Source organism: Bradysia coprophila, unplaced genomic scaffold, assembly GCF_014529535.1.
Source record: "Bradysia coprophila strain Holo2 unplaced genomic scaffold, BU_Bcop_v1 contig_151, whole genome shotgun sequence".
Classification (NCBI taxonomy): domain Eukaryota; kingdom Metazoa; phylum Arthropoda; class Insecta; order Diptera; family Sciaridae; genus Bradysia; species Bradysia coprophila.
In genome coordinates, this window is record NW_023503423.1 from 7,475,194 (window position 1) to 7,499,655 (window position 24,462).

General features: G+C 35.7%; 2 protein-coding genes across 6 annotated transcripts in view; one reads left to right on the plus strand and one right to left on the minus strand.

Moving 5' to 3' along the window:
* Positions 1–24,462, minus strand: part of LOC119074772 (voltage-dependent calcium channel type A subunit alpha-1) — a 99,700-nt gene that overhangs the window by 48,315 nt on the left and 26,923 nt on the right. For all 3 annotated transcript variants that reach the window (XM_037181046.1, XM_037181045.1, XM_037181044.1), the window contains exons 2-6: positions 7,069–7,248; positions 6,727–6,999; positions 1,935–2,035; positions 1,384–1,539; positions 1,054–1,274 (exon numbers count right to left, since the gene is read on the minus strand). In XM_037181046.1, coding sequence (XP_037036941.1) covers positions 1,054–1,274; positions 1,384–1,539; positions 1,935–2,035; positions 6,727–6,999; positions 7,069–7,248 — 931 coding nt within the window. The remainder of the gene's footprint in view (positions 1–1,053; positions 1,275–1,383; positions 1,540–1,934; positions 2,036–6,726; positions 7,000–7,068; positions 7,249–24,462) is intronic.
* Positions 17,539–20,557, plus strand: LOC119074776 (vitamin D 25-hydroxylase-like). Of its 3 annotated transcripts, none has more exons than XM_037181051.1 (11): positions 17,539–17,721; positions 17,914–18,107; positions 18,420–18,520; positions 18,582–18,702; positions 18,770–18,876; positions 18,933–19,071; positions 19,260–19,397; positions 19,457–19,707; positions 19,772–19,952; positions 20,008–20,299; positions 20,370–20,557. In XM_037181051.1, the coding sequence occupies exons 3-11, from the start codon at positions 18,427–18,429 to the stop codon at positions 20,514–20,516; spliced, it is 1,470 nt and encodes a 489-aa protein (XP_037036946.1). In that variant the 5' UTR covers positions 17,539–17,721; positions 17,914–18,107; positions 18,420–18,426; the 3' UTR covers positions 20,517–20,557. The 3 variants fall into 3 exon arrangements, with proteins under 3 accessions (XP_037036946.1, XP_037036944.1, XP_037036945.1); XM_037181049.1 differs by having other exon boundaries at positions 18,424–18,520; XM_037181050.1 differs by having other exon boundaries at positions 17,539–17,648; positions 17,926–18,107; positions 18,424–18,520.

Here is a 24,462-nt window from a genome sequence, read left to right on the forward strand (position 1 = left end):
GCTAGGTGAGCTAAGACATTCCTGGAGGGGCCGAACGTCTAAAAACCATTGAATGGGAAAATTTAAAAAATTACAAGGTTAGACGCACGCATTGCCACCCTACCTAACTACGCCCCTGTTTGTAACTTTTACACGTAGATTGTTGTCCTATGTACGGAGTTGCTACATTCACCAAAAAATCGCATGTCTGTTCGTAACGAGCTTGAGCGATTTTTAAAACTCTTCGGAGATTCGGTCAAAAAATGATCATTTTAGATGGGAAGGTTTTCGCAAAAATATACGGAAGGACATTCCTGTCTACCTTGACTAGCCGTAGAAAATAGTTCTTTCCTTTCTCTTTTGCTTATCTCAGGCCTAGGCCTTCCTTTTAACATTACCAAACAGGAAAGAAGATCAAACGAACTTTTCTTCCGCTGAATTGGCATCTTTGATCAAGCACAAGGGTTTGCGCTTACTCAGTGAGTGCAATTCGACCTTTCGTTTCGTGGTACGACTTCGTGCCTATAAAATTGGTTAGCTGAATCATGAGTCCGTGGAGGGAGTGAAAAGGAGCTGCACATTTTTTATCGCCAATTTTGTATAGTTCAGATGATGGAGGGATTAAAATATATTTTTAAACGAAATGTTGCTGTGGCATGGCATGCAATTATTTTTGCTATATTTGTGGAACGTGGACGTTCATCCGACCAGTTATTTAATTAGAATTTTAAATGTGGCAATTCACTTTCGCCGCATCGATTTTTTTGTTCAGATGTCACCGACTTCCAGGGATTAATGGGGACTATTACGGGATTATTTTGAAGTAAGAATGCGCTCGTTTTGAGCAAGATTTTTTAAAACAACAAACATACACGAAACTTATCATCAACTCTACAACAAAAAGTCCTATGCTTGCATTTAGTTACGAGAACGGACTGACACGACCGTTCAACTGATAAATGAAAAAAAAAAATCCGAAATTATCGAGTGAATCAGAAGATTGTTTTATCAATCACAACATCGGGGTTGGAAAAATACACATGTACAAAGGTGAGAACATCGACATATTCTTACCCAATACAGTATTGCCGTCCAACCTTCCATAGTGATACACTGAAATACCGTCAGCATAGCAAAGCCGATATTATCGAAGCTAGTTATACCGAAATTCGGTCCAACCCATTTCTCCACACATGTGCTGGTTGTAAAATTACATACATACGAACCCGTCGGTGCTATTGTGTTATTGTCCGTGTTGCACGGTGTTTCAAATTCGCCTTCCTTCACAATTTCATCTAAAATGCGGTTGATGAATTTTGTTAATGGAAAATTATTCGTTGATGGGACGACGGATATGAATTGTGAAAACTGTGCATCATTCTATGGACGGATTTGTATACTCACTTATATCCTCTAAACTGTAACAGCTCTTGTGCAGTGCGCCCGAATAGAACTCGAGACCAATGATTGCAAATATAACGATAGCAAACAAGACCAAGAGTCCAATTTGAAGTAATGGCGCCATTGCCTTTATAATTGATTTTAAAACTACTTGTAAACCTATGGGAAATTGATGTTGATGATGGGAAGAGACATTTGTATTAATAAACTTTGTTTTCACTCTAATATTCGGTCAGAAACTATAAATCTAACTCTAACTAGTTAGTCTATAAAATTAGTGTGTGAAAAAGGTTACTTTAAAACAGTTTACGTTAATACGTGCTACAGTATACATTGTTCTAAGAAAATAAATTAAAAAAAAAAAAACATAAAACAACTCTAAGTAATGAAAGTCACTTGAATCCTGAATTTATATGGAGTCGTGGATACTCCGTTTAAATAAGTAAATTACCAATCGATTTGGTTCATTCCTTTAAAAAAAACTCAACAAAATTCAAGGGACCTTCACTATCACTACGCGCTAATTCTAACATTTTGCTAGCGCAACTACTCACTAGGAATTCCAGATACTAATTTTAAGGGCCGCAGCACACGGATAGCCCTTAATGTTCTGAGATCTACTTCGGGCCCTTTTTGTGGCATCATTGTGATGAACCTAAGCATATATTTGAAAGAAAATAATACTCTTGCCATTGTAATGTAAGACTACAGCTATACGATGGTAACTATTATATCAAAATTATTGTTGATAGAAATGGAAATAGCTAAAACGAATCAGTAAACCGCCAAATTTACAACTAGCGACTTCTCGGTGTAGATATTTCCAATTTAAAAATATTTTAGAATAAAAATGACAGTTGACGTCAGTCAAATTTAGACATGAATTTACTTCAGCTGGTCCACTCATGCAAACAACAGTGCTCATACGTCTTTATTTATAGGGGTGAAACAGTTACCGTATAAATACGTAAGAACAATTTCTTCTGACCAGCTGAAAAACAGGTGAAGCAAATGCATGCCTAAATTTCACTGACATTTACAGTAGATTTGAAAATGAACTAAAATTACTTCAAAAATTGATTGTTGTTAAGAGACATATTGCCAAATCTTCAGACGATTTTTTTAACTTTGGGAACAAGCCGTCTCAGATTTTAATGAGTGATAATTCGTTGGATTAGTCTTTCAATTCTAGGAAACACGTATCTTTCACTTTTTCTAAGAAAAATTTGTTTTCTGTGAAAATAGCTCAAAAGTAAAGACATGTCAGATGGTACCGAAAACAGTTTTTCGGCAATAACTCAAGAAAAAATTATTTTAAATTGTTGTAATGTTGTACGAATGTCGGCCTTGGAAAGACCTACAGGTAGAGTATACGCACTGCTTGGTGCGAGTACATCCACGAGAGTTATGACTAATTGGCGACATATCGAAGCGTTTTTCTATTGATAAGGTAAGAGAATAGCAGATGATAAAAAATGACTGCCGTAGTACTGTTCCAGCTGTAGAGCCCTCAGAAAGAAGGAAAAAATCTGCATTTTGTCACCAACTTTTTTTCCAAGACATCTGTGGGCTTGCAGCACAAAAGGGGAAGAAATAAAAGCGATAAATCTAAAATAAGAATTGATCACTTGAAAATAAAAATGATTGCAGGAAAATAAGAATGTGATCACAACCAGTTTTTCAAATATAACACTACGAAATAAGATTCTATCAACCTAAAATAAGAAGTGATCACAAGTAGTACCTACCACCCGCTAAATCAAATGTGATCACTAAAAATAAAGAATTTGATCACTAAAAATAAAGAATTTGATCACTAAAAGTAAAGAATTTGATCACTAAAAGTCCGAACGAATACACATAAAAAGCGTTTTAACACGCCGAGCGATCCGGCCCATTGCCCCGGAGCGAAGCGGAGGGCCGCAATGCGAGCCGGGCGCCGGAACGGTGTTGGTAACTTAGGAGTTAATTTTTTTTCTCTCGCATCGTCTAATAATTAGTCTGTGTAATTCATTGCACATAAAAAGCGTTTTAACACGCCGGGCGATCCGGCCCATTGCCCCGTAGCGAAGCGGAGGGCCGCAATGCGAGCCGGGCGCCGGAACGGTGTTGGTAACTTAGGTGTTAATTTTTTTTTCTCTTGCATCGTCTAATAATCAAACAGAATAATAGATAGCATATCCTTATTTCTTGCAATCAAATTTTTTATTTTGCACGATCATTTCTTTATTTTTTGTAATCAAATTCGTATAATTGTAGATCATTTCTTATTTCGAGACGATCATATGTTAGTGGTAAAATTGCATATATTTAGTGATCAAATTCTTATTTTTTGGTGATCAAATTCTATTTTTATTGCTATCATAAAAAAATTGTGATCATTTCTCTTTTTCTAGTGATCATTTCCTATTTTCTTGTGATCATTTCTTATTAAATAGCTATCACTTTAATTACATGCCGCACAAAAGTACTGGGTTCATTTATATGTGCAATGATAGTGGGTGAGGCCAGCTACAACACCCCATACTCAGTTTCGTGGAACAACGAAGCTGCAGAGAATCCGGACTCTCCGAACATTCACTATATTTTTAGTCATAACTCTCGTGGATGTACTCGCACCAAGCAGTGCGTATACTCTACCTGTAGGTCTTTCCAAGGCCGACATTCGTACAACATTACAACAATTTAAAATAATTTTTTCTTGAGTTATTGCCGAAAAACTGTTTTCGGTACCCTCTGACATAAAGACATGTCAGAGGGTACCGAAAACAGTTTTTTTGAGCTCTATTCACAAAAAACAATTTTTTTTTTAGAAAAAGTGAAAGATACATGTTTCCTAGAATTGAAAGACAAATCCAACGAGCTATCACTCATTAAAATCGGAGACCGCTTGTTCCCCAATCGCCTGAAGTCTTGGCGATATAACTCTTAAGTATAGTTGTTTACAAAATGAAATTAGCTAGAGCTGAGCGAATGTAATTGAAAAGGACATAATTTTAAGAAAAATATTGTTCAATGATGTATGCTTTCCAGTTTAAACACACTGGTAGTTAGTGATTTTTCAGTTAGAATTTACTCCGATAAATGGTAGATTGTCGAGGGGAAACAACTAGCAATAGCTGTGTTCTTGCAAACTTTTCGCGTGTGCAATTTTTTTATTCAAGAAGTATTCGCTAGCTTGCCCGCAAACACTCTTTGTGAATATACTTTTTTTAAACAAAAATTCGATTTTTTAAAATTTCGATTTCTATTTACTGCTCAAGGGAGTGTGTTTTTACGGGCCATCTGGTGGACACATTTTAAAGTATTTTATAAAACTAGAATAGGAAACGAGTAAAATGAACTTCAAACGACAGCAGTGAAATTTAGACATGAATTTGTTTCAGCTGGCCCACTCATACAAACAAAACGACTTAAGTCTTTATGTGGTTCTACCACTACCACGCGCGACGCGTTCTAGCAACTATTACTCCCGTATAAACAATTATAATCACTAAGAGTGTGCGATGGTTCGGGGATCGGAATGGAACGGATCTAGAAAAAAATGTTTTCCTTCCCTAGATGTCAAAAATCGATTAAGTACGTTTGTTTGTATGATAGAATCAGGAAAATAGCTGAAATGAATTCATGTCTAAATTTCACTGACTTGCAGTGTGTGTACATAAACCATTCTGAATTTTTACGTTGACTTCGGCTGAAGCCTCCCATCGCCGAAAAGAATGGACTCAATTCACAAATGCAGCACAATGAACTCCGTATTATGTCATAATTTTTTCACTGTAGGTCAAGCCCTCGATCACAATTATGTCACAACTAAACTTTTAGAAATTTATTTTCTTCACGGTACCACTGGAAAACGAGTTCTTACTTCATCGACAGGAGTGTTAAAACACATTTCCCAAGCGGTTAGTGAGTAAAATAACTTACATAATTGTTTGGTAACTTAAATTCTGCCTTGCATGATTGGCAAAGTACTTGGCACACTTGCCAAAATTTAAAGTTCCAAACAAGGACGTAATCTACTATATTTTAACAAAATAAATTAATTTCTTGTTAAAAAATAAACCAATAAAAAGTCTGTTAACTTTAAAGTAAAACTAAATTGCTTATCTCGATTTAATCACAGCATCTAGCCTAGCGTTGGTTTAACATATTTAGTAAAAGAAACACGAAAAAAATCTATGGAAAAAAACTATTCGTTTATTGAACTAATCTAGAAATTATGGACTTTTTGTAGTCGTAAACGATTCCTACGTATGATCTTTCCTAGCTGAAATATATCGGACGGGGCTTACTTGGTATCCGAGAAACGAGTTTAAGTGGCCGCAATACACGAAACGATCGTAACATTCGAAGATCAACATCAACATTTGCCTCAGCGAAGATGGTCATTGAACTGATGTTAAGATTTTGATTAATGTGGGTAACAGTGTCCGAAGGTATGTTTAAGAATTTCATTTTTAAATTTCTATCCAATGAAATGTTGAATATTTGAATTTGGTCGTAAATAGGGCTTGATTTCCACTTACAAAAAATCACTCCGTTTTGCGCCCGCTTAGCTAAACCACGCTTGTTTAAAGTGTAAACGGAGAAAAAACGGAGTGCTTTTTCATAAGTAGAAATCAAGACTAAATGAAGAAATTACTGAGCTTCATCGTCTTTTCTTTAAGCAACAAAACAGAAACAAAAAAATTCGACAGCTCATTGAGTGGTAATTGATCACTCAAAGAAGAACAAGAATATTTGAATACAAATTCGGTTTTGAATGGAATTAAAAGGAAATATTTGAAATTCTGAGAGGCGGCTAAGATAAATGAGAAGAGATGGCGTTGCTGCCATGTCACCAGATAGACTGTACATACAACGAGTAAAATGTCAATATATTCCATGTTTCGAGACCCAAGATCATAACTTTTTTTACCACTTAATTTTCAACTCAATGGATTTAAATCGAATCTAGAGAGACGACAGCAGCGCCATCTGTTGTCATTTCTCTGAATTTCATAGTCGTAGCAATAGACTCTATAGACCAAACGAAATCATTCCCACAAATCAATAAGCTCCAAGGAAATAATTAGTGAAAATAAGTTGGAAATTATACTTTGCCGATTTCTAGTAATGTGTTAACGACAGCAAGACCAAAAATGAGGGAGAAACATTGTTTAATCTCCTCTTACATAGCAGAATGTATGTAAACACTAAGGAAGTACAAGATTTTGTATTTAACTGTTAAAAATGTTGGTATGATTGCTGTCAGTTTCGACGAAATTCTGGCAATCCATCTTTAGCTTTTCAACGTTTATATATTCGTTCATGAAGAATCTAATAATGAACAACATTTCTTACCCAGTTACTACAACAAAAAAATCCATAATGTTCCATATATTCCTGAGGTAGGAGTTTTTGTGCAGCACAAACCCTAAGGCGAGGATCTTGAGTGATGCTTCAACGCAGAAAATGCACAAAAAGTAGGCCTCTGTACTTTCCAGCTGCTGAGCTAATACTGTTTTATCTCCATGAGGCAAATGCTCCTCTAGAGCCAGCACTACACAGTTCGCAATGATTGTCAGTAGTACAGCGTACTCGAAGGGTGGCCATTCGATAATAAATCTTGTGTATCTACGATTGAAATTCGATGTCAAACTAAAGCCGTTTCGTGGCGAGTTGATTTGTTAAAACATTAATGACCTTCTAATGATGTTCTCTTCGGTGAGGATAAATAATGAAGTGGGCCCACCTCCAGGAGGGTCACTTCTACTACTCGGGTGACCCATTCTATCAGCTAAGCGATGGGTTCCCTTTCGTCCCGAGTAACCCCCACTCGCGGTGCCTTGTCCTGCTAGTGCTGCTTCTTGGGCTGCTGCCAACCTAAAAATAGAACATAAAATAACTAAATTAGTTGAATGAATTTTCATGAATCGTTATACAATCGCTAAGTATTTAAATAGACAAACTTTGTCTATGAGAATGAAATCTTTTACGACAACAACAATACGGAAATGAGTTAGGTCATTATGACCTAAAACTTTGAAAAGGCGTTTCTGAAAAACAAATCCACTAACATCTTACACTTAATTTCTCTCTTTATTTACTGCGCTACACTGCAATTTAAGGATATAATTTGTAACTTTACGCTGTCAGTCTGAATAACATAGACGAAAATGTTTCCATGGAAAATGTCATTGAAATTAAAGTTCGTATTAATTAGACCCGACACACGTGCAAAAAGCTGCAAACAATTTTATATAATCCAGTTTACGCTCAAATTATACGCTTCCATAAATATTATTGCATTTGAAAAGTTTTTAATTAGCTGAAGAGGATAACCGAGTGATGCTATTATGTGTGGTAGCAAAAATCAACACAACACACAGTGTATTGCATTTATTAAAACAAACAAAAAACTTATCGTTTTGTTGTCGGGTTAAAAAAACAGATATTGCTAGTGCTGCACTGCACGTGTACCTTTTGTGAGTGTGTTGCATGAAAAACTTTCTAATGATTTATATTAATCTACTTATAAATATTGAACAGTTCAAAACGAGAACAAAACGTTGAAAAATAGAGGATTTCGTAGGTTTTGCTATTCGCAAATATCGTCATCGATCTTAGAGTTTTCAATTAGTTCAGAAAAGTTTTTGGAGAACATTACGTAACGCTCTTTCAGCCCAACTCAATAGCGCAGTGTTATGTGTGAGTCGAGACATTGACTTATTTATTTGTCAGTTGTGGGTTCAAAACTCAACCGCAACACAAATAATTCGTTTCATCAGGTTGTTGTCTACAATAATGACATCTGATTGAATCGGTTATTAGGTTGTGTCTTGGATTTAGTATCGATAACGTCTCTCTTACATGTAATTGTTCGTTGGTAATATGGTAATGTCATTTAGTCAGTTAGGCGAAAAGCCCGTTGCCCGGTGTGTGTTGTCTTTTTCAGTTCTGTCATCCAAATTAAATCTTAAGCAACTCGAGAAATACGCGGCTTACGAAGTTAGGACTATGTTCAACTCTATCCTATGAACGATGATGGCCAAAAATGGAACTACACAACATCGTCACTTTGGAACCGCTACATCGTATACCTCCCAGCAATAAAAGCATAGTAAACTAGCAACAAGGCTTGATTTCCACTCACCAAAAAAGTGATCCGTGTGAGAGACAAAATTAATTTTTTTCAATTTTTGCTTTGTTCACTTGACAGCTCGATTTCTCACGACTCTCCCACGTAGTACTTTTTGTTAAGTGGAAATGGAAACCATACTTAAGAATAACATAGATATCAGAGCTTCACAGAGCGCAGATCTCTCTATTTATTCAGGATTTAATTTTGATGACAACACTGAAAAAGCGTTACGTAATTTATGAATGATCCATAATGAATGTTCCGATCCCAATCAGCATTCCGGTCAGCAATGAACAAATACGTAATGGCGTAATTACGGGTATGCGATGGTACTGGTAATGAATCTCCCCGATTCCCCGATTACCTGCTCTAATCTCAAAATCAAGTTGCGCACCTTTTTACCTCACTTACCATTCAGAATTAAACTTCTGAAATTCTCTTAATAATAAACACTGCGCGAAGGTCGAATAGTATGATGTTCTTGTATACCCACCGTGATAAGATAATTTATGTTTATATTGTTCTGTCAGGATGAGTATAACTAATATATGCACTTGATACAACTGTATAATTTTAAGAAATTATGTTTCTGGTCATTACAAAATAACCGCAATTATGTACAGTACAATCCACCATTCGCATAGAGAATTTGTGTCACTATCAGTAACAATCAACGACCCTATCGGACGATTGTCATCTATTCAATGCTTTATATTGCATGTGGGTTGTGTGCTTTATTCATAGTTTATGACTATTATGCTTATGTACACCAGGCCCGTCCTATATATTATGTTGTCATGGTGGTAATACATAATAAGTAAGTGGAAAAGTATTGAATATAGTTTTCTTGGTTCTTCCGAGGAAAACACATTTTATACCAGCAAAAAGATATTTCCATTTACTTGGAATTGTGCCACCGTCATGTCAACGTTTTTTCTGCCAAACGTGTGGGTTTTCTTTTTCAGGAGAATAAAAACCAAAGCGCAAAAAAAGTGTGGTATATCCATGAATCATAACTCAGATTGTATACAGAAAAAGGGTTTGGAACATTGAGTGTGCGGCAGCCGTGCTCAATACGTAACCGAGTGTAATGGATTTTTGTGGAATCGTACATTTTATCTGCTCGGAATATCTACATGGTGTACAAATTCATTATTATCATTTTTCTGTTCCGTTTCCGGGACAGCAAACCTAAGCGTAAGAAATTAATTACCGTTTCTGAATGTGCAACGTTTGCGATGTTAGTTAGTTAGTTGGTGAGACGACGATTATGATAGAAAATTTCGGATGACGACAGTTGCATTTCTGTTTTGTGCTTAATTTCTGATTGAATAAATAAAATAAATAAATTTTGAATTGAACTCTCCTTCTACCTCTACGAATTACTGGAGCTTGTTGTGCGTTTTTATGTATACGGTGGCGTTCGTATTGAATTGGGTAGAGAGAGGGTTGTAAATGTTCATGATTCGATAAGCTAAATCGACAGATACTTATCCGCCTATCCGGTTAGCGCTCCTTATTGATGTTAAAAATTTTCCCCGATTCGTAATATTAAACGTCAACTTAAATTTCCAAGATGAGTAAAAGTGGTGGGCATTTTCGGCGTTTTCATCTGAACACACAGTTGCATTCTGTTTCAAATGTTCGAATTATTTCTACTTTGAAGGATAATCGAAAGAACGAAGAAAAAATGATTGATTTTGATGGGAAATTCAAAGTGAAATCATAGACATTTCAAATTGATTTTTCACTGGGATATTATGGCATATTTTGGCCGAATGATGAAAAATGTAGTACATAACATTGTCTATTGGTTGTCATCATGTTAAAGAGTGGCAGTTTAATTTGTAATGGGCAACTGTTTTCCTGGACAGATTGTTTTTTTTTTTGATGAGCCGATAATGTAATTCTTAATCAATTTTGTCTAGTACTCTGAGTCGTAAAGGCTATACTTTTCTTGTAAAAGCAGTTACGTCAATTAGGTCTGAAATATATTTCTTCATCTCATCCTCGTCAGTTTTTCCAGTGGATGATTTTTCAATTCGACCCGAAACCGAATTAAATTTTTGAAGTTCGACAGCCAAAAACGTGAGGAAACTGAAATACAGACGTTTTATCGGTCACACTACTACGCTAGGAGAGATCGTTTGATAAGAAAAGGAACAATGTTCTGCATGATAAATACGATGTGATTGTCATATGTGTTTAAGGTGGACTACTACTTCTGAATAGGTTTTAGGTTGAATTATAATAGATTGTGGAAATTGTTACTACCGCAAAGATACGAAATTTAAAAATCAAACTCATTTGTCTGTCTATGAAAATATTGTTCGATGACAGAAGTGGCCGACTTGCCGACAGCGTCAATCATTGAGAGTCCTGTGAAATATTATTCAAATATTATTTGTTTTTCCTAAAAAATATTTTGATAAGAGAGACTAGGAGACTTTATTGGAGTTCTATAAAAAAAAACCTTCATCTCTTACGTCAACAAAGTCCAATCTTTTATTTTAACTTCTGGTTCCAATAGACATTTTATTCATAAAGAAGTTGCAATAAATTGAAACACGATAAATCTATATCCAATGAACCCAATGGAATCGAATTTTCACATAAAATTACTACACGTACAGTCTGTACAGCCCATAACGTTGTTGTACATTCTCTGTCAGCTCAGCACATGTTATGTACAAAAATAGCGTAAACAAATTCCACTAGAGCTTACCGATGCAAACATATACCAAACAACAACAAAAACGATACGTTGTTGTGTACAAACAATAACAATTTAAAATGCTTTCACATAGTCTACGTAAATTCAGGCGTCCCAGTACCTTATATTAACTATGAACGGCTAGCTAACAATTACAATTACTTTTATTGATTATCGTTGGTAAAAGCCGCAAAAACGACACATTTTACCATTTAGGTGAATATATAGGTAAAGGGTTGAGAGCGTCAGTGAATATAGTTATACATTTTAATGTATACACCACGCCAGAGCATAAATTTGCACGCACTGCACAATTATTTATTTCTCTAACCTCTTTTTGATTTTACCCATGGATGTAGTAGGAGTAGAATATTCATTTTTGGGGTTGTAAATGATATATATTCACGTATACTGAAAGAGGATTATACGTATATAATAGAATAAAGCATGACCTAAATTCTGCCGGTTTTGTTTTACATATGAATTTCGAAAATGTGCTAATATAATATACACACAACGTTGTACAGACAATAATGGCTATACTTTACGTAAATATGGAACTTTTGTACACATAAAATGTTTGCATTTTATAGTGTTGTGTTTTCCGAGACAAGGCACAAGAATGAGTGCAGATATTAGGATCACAAAGTTTGAGAATCTAAATGAATATACATTCACACACACAAGGCACAACATAGCATCGAACACAGAAACCGACCGACTTTAGTATTAATAAATGTTTTTCATTGCACATCGCACTATATCATGTTACTCACGGTATACGTTGCGAAGTGTTCTTGGAACTGTTTGTAATTCTGAGCAAACCGGAAACTAACAACAGATTTTGTGTTTATGCTGAACGCTTCATAGTTAGTCAGCTAACAACCAGATAATTTACCGTTGCCATAGAATATTTCTCTAAAATTTAAGCGCTTTTGATTAAGTTCACCGGGATGGTTGATTTGATGTTCTCATATGAGTCACAAACAACTTTCAGATAAATCTCTTTGAAGTGAATAGATTTACTAAAGAGTTTCTACTCGGAAAAAAACACATCTTCTGTGACTTTGTAGAAAATTGCTTCAGCACCAACTGCACGGTATTATATGAGTTCACACTTCAGTCACATACTTCAAACACCATTTACAACCGAATAAATTCGCTTAATCCATAATCTCAGCTAAACTAAGCCCATATAATTGAAATACCATTGTCTGTCAATTTGATGCTCGTACGACCATATACAGAAACATAATTTCAAAGACACACGTTTCTATGTTTTGAATCCAATCATGTTATACCATTGACTCGAATTCGTTCAAAATGTGAACGAAAGTATTCCAAACAGTCAAGGCAGTGAAATTTCAACTTGAATTTGCTTCAGCTGTTTTTCAGCTGGTCGACACATACAATCAAAACTGTTTATACTTGTTTATACGGTTGAAGCTTCTACACGCATGCGGTGAACAGTTTTGATTTTTTGTTTGGATGTGGATCAGCTGAAAACAGCTGAAGTTTCTCTGACTGTAACAACATTCGGACCTAGAAATGCCTTGTAATAGCATGCTATTAGGGCAAAAATCGAAACTTTTGCTAAATATGTACAAAAGCTTCTTACCATTGTATGACTTATGAGAAACTGTACAAAATTCAATCAACACTATTCACTGCCTGACTTCAGTGATTATTTTTCGAGAAAATAAAAAAAAACGGAAAAATTTCGGGAAAATCGAACATTTTTATCGAATTTTGTTAACGATTTCCTCGATTTTCACAAATTTGAGAGAAGTCAAGAAAATCGAGAATATCTGGATTTCAAGCAATTTCATGACGGTTCAAAATATTCGGGAAAAACGATGGAAGATCAAGAAAAATTTTCTCATAGGCAGACAGTGACATTATCAATAATCGGAATAGAATAAAAGAGAAAAATCTCAAATTCATTAAAATAGCAGCACACCCCAACAGTCTGATCGATAAGCACTTTTTTATTGACCAATATCGATCCATTTTCATTCAAACGATTCGTACTCCATACACACATTCGTAGCATGTACTAGGTTTTTTTAATTTCGTTTTTTTCCCCAACGAAGCAAACAACAATCGAATGATAGACGTAGATGTGTACGTGTCGAGTCGAACCGAAAAAAGGTCAAAGTTCGATGAGTATATAAAAAGCCTAATAAGTCAAGTTTGTATAAAATTTTGGACCATTTACCACGGTGAATACGTGGCTGCTATGTAGAAAAGCGACATTTTTCTGAAGTACCTTTCAAGTTTTGTTCATCTATAATTTAGTGACAATTGAGTAGGAGCTCTGTGCATATACACACAGCAAATATGTATAGTCACAGTCATGGCGGGTGTATGTTCGTACACACAGCATAATTTATACGATGAACGATGTTGTTATGTATAATGGCCACATAAAATAATGTGCTTCATTAAAAACATTTATCATATATTCACTTACATACTGTTCAATTGATAAATTACACTCTTTTATCCGTACATATACATTCCATACTTCATATATAACTTCTCTCTTCAACATCTTCTACATAGCACCCCTTGAAATTTGTATAATTCTTTCTAATTGACTCTCCTTCTTAACCATTGTAATTTACTTGGTCGTAGACAAAAAATTTATGTAAATGAGTTGTTAATGGTGAAACAATAGGTGGATGTGGAGTAGTTTTGCAGACTCAATTCTGACATATGAATAAAGTTGCTGATCTCGATATTGTGATAAGTATATATGAAGAAGGCGAATTGTGTGAAGGGCATTATCTGTTGGATTTTCTCTAGGATTTTTTTCCAGAGCTGGTGCCCACTAATCTTCCAGTATTTTCCTCTGCAATCATAAATTCATAGCTCTTCATAAGTATGACAACAATACAATAGTTCGTAGAGCAATTAAAACTCCATAGAAGAATTTCTATATTTAAGCGACCACAAGGCACTGAGCTTTCCTCAACTTTCGTGGAATTAGGTTAGACAAAATGTAAATCAAAATGGAATTGCTAAATGAGTTCACTTAGGCCTTAAGTCTTAGGGGATTTGTAGGAATTTAAAAAAATTGTTAAGTATACCGGCATTATACGTCGTCATTATACGACCGGTGCACCCTATTGAAGAAGTTGGTCATTTATAGGATACATGATTTTTGGCTTAAAGGAATTCGACACATTGACATTGGAACAGGTACATAGGAGATTTTTCCAAATGTGTGATATTTTCCAGAAGAAAAACGACGGGATATTAAGCTCAGCAGATATGCAGATGTGTGGGCAGAAAAAACCCATTGAATCCTTTCGCCGATCAAAATAATAAAATTATTTCTTTGCTTCTTTTCTTTTCTATAAAATCGTTCTTTTTATCGAATTTTATATGTGCAGTTTACAATAGAGCAAGCAAACGTTCAGTTGCTCGATATATAACTATAAACTTTCGCCGCCGCAAGTGATAAATATTGTGCACCTGTGTCCAAATATTTATTTTGACGAGTTTGTGATTGTGATCCTAAGCCGAAGGCACATCTAATGTTTTATATGTCTCTGTGTGGTAAGATTAACATTATTCAATAGCTTGAAGGTTGAAGAGGCAGTTTGGGTTTATCTGCCTTTGGCTTAGGATTACAATCACCAACTCGTCAAAATAAACATTTGGACATCGGTGCATATAATTTTTTATGTGTCGATGCAAAGATTAACCTAAACTCCCTGTCCGAGCTGATGAATAATGTTAGTCTTACCACACAGAGACATATAAAATCTATTACAAAACTAGGGATAAAAGTCGAAAAATCTCGTTTTCGCGGTTTTATTAACCTCGACCATATCAACAATATTCACACGAATACTATGCTTTTCAACTTTAAATCCCTGACCCTGACTTGACCTGAACCTGATTGGTTTAACTTTAACCTGACTAATTTTAATCTGAAGTGAACATACCCTGTACCAGAATAATCGATAATCGATCAACACGAGCTTCGAATCTGTCAACAGAAAGCAATGCACACATTCCTTACAGCGCAGCGCCAGACGAAAAATATTAACGCTAATTAGAAAGGTTCTTGTTTTTTTTTGTCTCGTTCGCTCAATTTGATTGTTTATTTAATGCCAAATATTTCGTCTGCACATCGCCGACATTATCAATGACTAGAAATAACAATGGCACACAAGCTTACATGCAGTTACACATAAATTAGGACAATTTTTACCTAAAATTATTGAATTCTGATGAGAATTACGACTAAAAAATTGAACGGTCCGCTTCGTTTACTAAACAGATTCCAATATAACAAATTCCAATATAACACTTTATAACAACTGTCTGAATTCACAACGATAACAGCCCATGGAAGGAACGTTTTCGGCAATGTTTCTTTTGTTAGATACTGAGACTTGGATTAACCCAAAAGTACACGAAGTACCTTCTACGACCACGATTTCTATTTGTAACAACCCGTTTTCATTGTGAATGATTTTCTGAATAAAGACCTATTTTAGAAGTTTTTTTTATAATGAATCAGCGTACCTCACATCTCATGTGTTTCGCCGTTTATACTCCGATAACTTTTTGACATATGACTGAAAATCTATCGACGAAACGTTTTGTTGCGCATCAAATACAAGTCACAGACCTCCCACTTCTCCTTATTCTCCTTATTTTTGATGAACCCTCCTTATTTTTAATAAATTCTCCTATTTTCCTTTTTTTCGACAAAGAAACGAATGAACATAGGAAAATTACCTTATTATCGACACAAGCTTAGCATATTTATTGACTGGAACTAGAACGTTAGTGAATACAACCGTTTTAAATGAAAAATTTTCGCTCGCTTCGCTCACATATTGCTTTATATCCACTCATTTTTACCAAACAGGTACCAATTATTAATTAAGAACGGTAGAACACTTTCAATGTCGTTGTATGAGCTAGACCTAGAGAGAATCAATCATTAGTTCTATCAAGGCGAAAACATTATTAAATGCAAGGAGTTCAACCGCTGGACTTCAATGTGTAACTTTATAATTCAAATATTTGATCTTGTATCTGAAAAAACATTTAGCATGCAACCCCATACAACAGTGTTCTACTTATACAGAGTAGCATGATTGATTCCTAAGTGGGAAGTGATCTTTCAGCTTATAAGTGTTAGATCCGAAGGGGAAATTATTTTTTTGATTTACACCCGATTTGCACACGATTTACGTGATTTACACGAATTATCATGTCGATTATGTTCAGACCAACAAGGAGAAAATAAAACACGTTCAAATTAAGAGAAACTACCAGGTAATTGCAGTGAAATCAAGTGATTTACATTAACGTGTAAATCACGTAAATCATGTAAATCGCGTGTAAATCAAAGAGTGATACCCGAGAGAATCGCATATCAATCTCATATTTTACAAAGATTCGCAGATTAAATCAGATTCTGTTTTTTTTCACGTTTCGATTTGGCAACGGGCTGTGGAGTGGATACATACATAAAGCTCGGACGAAGACAACTACGAATAAAGTGAACACAAGCCATTCGATTTTTTCACAATTGAGCCTTGGTATATTTATTTGTGCATTTTTTTAGCATAAGTAGCTGTTGAGTATTTCCGAACCTACGTTTTCACGACAATCAAAACCTTCTTAATTCACATCCTTCTTTTTCAAAAATTCCTCATTATTCCTTACATTCGTATATAAACTTTAAGAAAACTATTGTCAAAACCACTCTATTGATGGTTCTGGAAACGGGCATACAAATTTTACGACTCAAGCTGAATATTAGTAAACTTTCTAAAAATGTCGTCTAATGAAACAGATTATAAGTCGCTTGTCGCTAAGCTAGAACGTTTGACAAACGAATTAGATTGTTGTATTAGTCCTTCTTCTTTACGACTCCACAAAAAAATTTACCTTTAGGATATTAATGCATAACTGTATCGATGGTCATTCGAAAAGTCTTTATTTGTAAAAGTTTTGTTTCATAAATTTGTAAATAATTTTGGCGTTCATTTCTTTGATAACAGTCACGAATCTCCTTATTTTATGGCTATGAAAACCTCCTGAATCCTCCTGATTTTTAAAAAATTTTCTCCCTATTTCTGAATTAAGGAGCTCATTCTTGGCGTGGGAGGTCTGAAATCATCACTGCCAAGGTATTCAAAATGAGAAGAAATGAACATTTAAAAAAATCCAAAACCAATACGCAGTTGAAGATCCAAAATATCATTATCCCCTCCTCGCTGATATGTTGATATTTACTGTAAGCTCCAACAATGTCATAATTTACATTCAGTTTTGTTCAATGATATCATCGCATAGCAATAACGCTGTGCGTCTTTAAGTTCGTTCTGAACAATTATAAGCCCATAAGAAATTAATGTCTCTGTTTGATTACATAAAAGTGATTATTTGATGCAAGTGGGTTACAATTTTGTTATTATAAACGTCTTTTATCCAAAAACGGGAGGTGTAACGTGAACATTATTTCCCGGTAACGAAACTTTACCTCATGTCTCATTTGAGTCAAATACTTTACGTGATAATGGGACAAGTTATGGAAATTTCTTCTTGTGTGTTTTTCTGATCTCGGCTTCGCCTCGGATCGGTAACTTTTACACAACAAGTAACATTTGCATCATTTGTCCCATTCATTGGTAAGTAATGTACTATTATTTGCATGAAGCACTTGCTCGAGTTGCAAACAATAAACTGAATGATGCAAGTAGTTAACTAATATAGACTGAGTCGTAAAATTAAATTGGAAAATTATGTGTGAAAAACAATAGTGTGCCAAAAGTTGATTGAGTATAAGAGATATTTGATTGACTGATCAAAATACAAACTATTACCATCCACTGCAGATCGTACGGACTGAAGGTTTGTTAAGTATTTGCATTATAAATGCAATTAGATTATACCAAAATCGATTCTTTAATTATTATTCTCCTGGGCGGATTAGCAAAATCGATACTTTAATTATCCTCCTTAGCAGATTTAGATTAAATAAATCGACAGTCTGTCTAGTTAAACCATAAATAATTTCTTTTCATAATTCTGAAGCAGTCAGCCAGCAACAGTCAATTATAATTACTCGTCGAAGATTAATAATGCAAAATAAAAGTACTTCGATGTACGAATGTTCAGTGTTCGTACTTTATCTTTTGATTTTTTTTTTAATTTTATAACAAGCCAGAACATGTTATCGATGGAGCTGTTGCTAATGTTTGTGACAACGTTGCTAGCAGGATTATATTTGCATAACAAATTCAAATATCGCAACTTTCCGAAAGGTAAGATAAAGATTTAAATTTTCAATTTTTCATTTTCTGAAAGAGATTCTATCATCTACAGGTCCAATGGGTCTACCGATTATCGGTTATTTACCATTCCTTGGTCCGACACCACATCGTCGATATTCGGAACTAGCCAAAATCTACGGAAACATTTTTAGTTTGATGTTCGGGCAGCTGCCGTGAGTATCCTAGACTTAATTTCTGCATAACAACAGAAACCTATATTGAATTTGAATCATGCTATAGAGTGGTTGTACTGAATGACTTAGAAACTATCAAAAAAGCATTTCGCCACGAAGTATTCTCGGGAAGACCCAACAAGCAAGTACTTGCCATGGGAATTGTGAAAGGAGGTACGAGAGAAGGCATTCACAATTTGCCAAGTTTAATCGAATCAGTCGTGTTGTAGGAATGACATTCAGTGATGGGCAAGAGTGGACAGAACAACGACGATTCACACTAAAAATACTTAAAAGTTTAGGGTTCGGAAAGAGTTCGTTGGAAGGGTCGGTGAAAGAAGAATGCTCTCGCTTGCTTGGATATTTTAAGTAAGACTAACGACAGGATGGGCGCACCAGTCGCCGGACATGTACCAGTTAGCGAACACATATTGTTCTATTTCATTGATAAACTTTTTTATGCATAAAAGAGGTGTCTGACTGCTGGTACATATCCGGAGATGGATGTCACCACCCTAGTCACAATTAACGATTACCAATCGAACTATGCATTTTAGAACCAAAACGGATCGTCCCATTAATTGCAAGCAAATATTTGAAATATCTGTGATGAACACTTTGTGGTTGATAATTGCTGGAGAATCTCATGACTATGATGATCCGAAGGCCTTGAGATGGCACCAGTTGGCCTATGAGTAAATTGAGTCTTACATTCAAGATTCAAGCGGATATAGAAATTTCTAAATTGTTCTAGAGGACTTATAGAGCCAGCTGTAGCTGGTCCTGTTTGGTTTATGCCATGGCTTGCACGGCTTGCACCCGAGAGAACCGGATTCACAAAACTTTTGGAAGCCGTTCAAGATCTCCGGAATGAATTCCGAATTCTTATTGAAAAGAGGCAGGCAACCCGTTCTAAAGACATCCAAAACGATTTCTTGGACTATTACTTGACAGAAATCGAGGCAACGGATGACGACAGCAGCAGTTTCTATAAGGACGTTGGTGGTTGGTTCGATTTTGTGTTTAGAATTCTTATTTAATTTGCTAGAGCAGATTCTCTTTGCTGCAGTTAACAATCTCATCGACTTATTAATAAATCTTTTCGCTGCCGGGTCGGACACTACCACAGCCACCCTGTGTTGGGGTTTTCTTTATTTACTGAAATATCCAGCCGTGTACGCGAAATGGAAAACTGAATTGGATAAGATTGTCGGCCGAGGAAATTTACCAACATTGAACGATAGACCAAAGTATCCGTTTTCAGTTCGTGTAGCCTACATTTCAATTCAATTTCCAACATTCTAGAATGCCATACACAGAAGCCGTTCTGCACGAGCTACTACGAATCACGTCAGTCACATCTGGTGGACTTTTACACTGCACCACCGATAACGTGCGATTCGAAGGATATGATTTTCCGAAGGGCACAATCATATTACCGAATCTATACGGATGTCAACATGACGAAGCTACGTGGGGTGATCCAGATGTATTTCGACCGGAAAGATGGTTGAATCGTGACGAAACCGAATTTGTGAAAGACGATAGATCAATTCCATTTTCAGTGGGAAAACGTATTTGTCCGGCCGAACATTTAGTGAGTAAATCGCCATTGCAGTGTTGTAGAACCAATTTTTAAGAATTTTCTGTTTTCTGTCCTCTTACAGTCCCTTTTGAATCTATTCATATTTTTCACTAGCCTGATTCAGACGTTCGACTTTGAAGCTACTGATGCTGGACTGCCGACGTTGGAGGCAAAACCGGGTCTGGTGCTACATCCGCAACCATATGAAGTTTTACTTCGTTTACGATAAATGTAACTGAATTCGTAGAATAGACGTTGCCAACACCATTTGTGTGTTATTATCGTTTCGGTTATGGAATCGGATCGATGAATAATTTATCAGCAAAATCATTGGAGAAAGAGTGAAAGATAGAGTGTGGGAGCGAAAGTGTATTATTGAGAAATAGAAAATAAATGAAGCCTTCTCTCTCTCTCTCTCTCTTTCTCTGCATCACTCTCAAACTCAACAATGGTCTATACTAGCCAACAACAAAATTGAAATAAAATCCCAAAGTTTACGGAATGTCCCCAAACCCGTTCTTATACGTACCGTAAATTGGCGCAAATAAATTTCGATTAATTAGCCCTTTCTTGCTACTGCTTTATTCGAACAATTTCGCTTCGACATGAATCCATTATCATCATAACATTGTTGACAGTGACGTCAATTACCTTTCTAATGTTTTCCATTTTTTTTTCTAAATCGATAAATTGCCATTGAATAGTCACGTCTTCTTGTAATAACTTGTTATATATACATTCTTTCTAATAACGTTCATAGCATTCATACGTATATTAGAAGTAAAATAGAGTACGCTTCAAGTGGAAGCTGTGCCTTCGGAATTTTAAACAATTTTTCCAACTCGCAAAAATATCATAACAAGCTCGACGTCACTATAGAAGCCTGTTCCATCGTTAATGAGATTGATCACGATAAGAAATATATTCATGTAGCGGGATAGAAAATTTGATTTGCGGGGGGTGCTTGACATTAACCGAAGTAAGATAAAAACAAACGCTCACATGACCTCTCATACTAATGCTCCTCCATTCTCCAATTTTTATAAATTTATTACCCACGCACACGATGCGACGTATTGTGGTATTTCTTAGCAATGCAAGAACGGCGGGAGAATAAATGTTCGAAGTCGTTGGTTTCGTCTTTCGATTTTAGCGACAAGTTCGAAGATACACCGAAAGAATGGTTCTTTGGTATTATTACATACTGACAGTGTCCACATCATAATTATACAATAACTACTCCAGAACCATACGCCTACACCTGTTCGCTGTTCCAAATTTTAACTGGTCGAATGACATTTCTAGTGAGTAAAGTGCAGCACTTTCTCCGCCATGGGAATAAACAGCATAGCAACTGCGGATGGCCAGACCACTCTGGCCAGTGACCGATGTCAACACCTGAGGTCGAAACAGCGATTCAGTCTCGTAATTCACTTAACGTGACCCGTGGGAGGGATTTCTCTGTTTGTTTGTTCATTCATCATTTTTTCTGACTTCCTTTTTTAGAAATTTTTCTGTAGGCATTTCAGGTGGGTGTTTTTCGGTGTTTTTCAGTGATCCCAAACGTCTACGTCCTGTTTGTTAAATCACCGAAACGTCAATCTTGCTTTGATATCCCGGTTGCTAACCCGGAATGAATCCCTCACTCATCTCTTAGAATTTGGTTTTTAATGGAAGTGGGAGAACGACTCCTTAGTGATTAACCTCCTTATGATTCACTTCAGATTGTACCCTTCATTGGATATATAGAAGTAAAATGGGCATGTTAGGCTTAGCCTCATCGAGGCTGTTTACATGGTAGAAATAGGAAATTCCAACTCGAACATCGCTCTTGTTGGAATTTCCTATTTTCTCCACTTGGTACACAAATAACTATTTCAATTTCATTCTGCATTTATCTGCATTCAGATGTCAATGTAACGGTTGGTAGGGTTTGACTATGTGTGCTTGAAACGTTCGCTGTTTCTATTGGTGCAAGAAATCTTAACAAAATTATCAAATCCATCTTTGACGAGTAATCTTTGACGATAAACCAAACGCTTGTCGCCAAACACTGTAATTGCAAGAGCTCTGCTTTTAAAATCTGAATACCTGTTCGTCGTTGAAAGGTCAGCAAAGAAGGCCTAAAATCACATTCATCAACATTCAACACAGTGGATTTGATTCCTATTTACGATTTAATTATGAAAAATCCAATTCATTTCCTTCCTAACTATCCGTATTCATGCAACTTGCACATTGATGTATGGAGCCAAACCACCTACACTCCACATTTCAAAATACACAAACATGAGCAGCTACAAAGACACTTTAACGCTTTCTACCGCACTAATGGAAACATTCCAGCAGTCCGAATCGGTTTTTGATCACACACTTTGTAATTGATTTTCCTGTGGCTGAAATATTCTCCGATAATTTGCTTATTTAACCCTTTTTCCATTTCACAGGCAAATACGGTTACGTATTTTCGTATTTAAGTTCATATCGTACATGGCTTGCGGTGAAACTATACTTGTATGGTTTTGTAACGAATCAATAAGCGGAGATTGGAGAATCATGCCATGATAACCAGTGCCGGACTGCCTAACAACAGGCCCTTCGGGGCAAATTGGGCAAATGGGCGAAAAAATTTGAAAAAGGCACATTTTCCATTTATAAATGCAAAATGCTCTAAAGGAATTGCCCGAATTTTTAGTATAGCCAGTCCGGCACTGATGCGAACATTATTTATAGCAACACACCAATATCACATTTCCAATGACGGAACATTGATTGGTCAGCATATAACATTAGAGTTGGGTTTGTAAAATTTTCATTCAACAAAAATCTGACAAATTCGTTAACTGTAGAATTTGTGTGGCAAAAATGTAAATAATGATAACGAAATTCTGGAGAAATTAGAGAATGTTGATTCAGTAAATGTTTCATTGTTTCCATTCTATTCACATTGTTGAGTGGTGGAAATGTTATTTTGAATATAACAACGAATTGAAACGATTTTCATGGAAAATTCTTTTAACATTCAACTGCAGGAAACCGAACGGTCGAAGATTGTTATTTTTCTGGAAATCATTTCCTTTTTCTACAAACCGTCTAACAATTAGCACTCCATTATTCTGTGTACATTATTACAGTGAGTCTCTTCTTAATTGAGAAATTAAATTAAATTAGTTGTTTCGTTTTTCCCTTTCACAGGTGCTAACAACTTTATGGGGAAATTTTACACCTGCAAACTTTTTGCGACAAAAAAAAACTTGTATGTGCGAGCGCGATGATTGAGTTAAATTGTAACCGTCAAGGTGATTCGTGGGTAACGGAAGTGAATTATTATCGTCTTTTATAGAGAATGTGCCATTATATTCAATGTGGACGATGGAAATTTATCTACGGTAAACATTGAACATGTAGAGACTGCATGAAATGACAGTAGACTCAATATTTTTCTTATATATCTCGTAAATTTAAGAACTCGTAACTTAACAGTTGTCACCTTACTGTTAAGAGTGATTCATTAAGGTGACAAGTGTGAATTAAGGAATTCTTAAATTCACAAGAATCGGCGCCTAAATTACTTGTTTTCGTTGTATACAAGCAATCTTAAGCGGTAACACTATAGTCTTCAAATTGGACGCTTGTAAATTCAGTGATGATGCTAGGAGCTAGTGCTATGCCGTCAACAATGAATTTTTATGTGAAAAAATGGAAGAAAACGGTGAGTTAGACTTTGTCGTCACAGTCAGCCCTGAGTGTCGGTCAATTGGCGTTGGTTCTAAGATGATATCTTAGACCACTGACGTCTTCAGAAGGCCAGTGGATAACATACTTTTTTTAGACTTTCCCACTCTGATTCTCACCCTCTAAAATTTCTACAATCTATTACGTCCGCAAACACAAACAAATGAAAAACACAAAAAAAAACTAACGATTGACGACTGATTACACTCTGTTTATACGATAAGGTGTGTCTACGATTTGAATATAAAACAAAACTTTCAGTTTTTATGGATAAGAACCGACACACAAATGACTCGATTTTACCGAAAAAATATGTTTTTCTGTCTGACTCGTCTGACTGTAAAAAGGAGCATAGAAAGCGTATAAAGTGATGCGATAAAGTTTCATACAAAATTACACTGTACGACGGTATTCGAGTACTATACGACTTATCAGTGCTT

Coding starts and splice junctions, on each gene's coding strand:
- LOC119074776 (XM_037181051.1), top strand. CDS start 18,427: ATGTTATCGATGGAGCTGTTGCTAATGTTTGTGACAACGTTGCTAGCA. Junction 18,521..18,581: donor ATATCGCAACTTTCCGAAAG/GTAAGATAAAGA, acceptor TATCATCTACAG/GTCCAATGGGTCTACCGATT. Junction 20,300..20,369: donor TTTGTCCGGCCGAACATTTA/GTGAGTAAATCG, acceptor GTCCTCTTACAG/TCCCTTTTGAATCTATTCAT.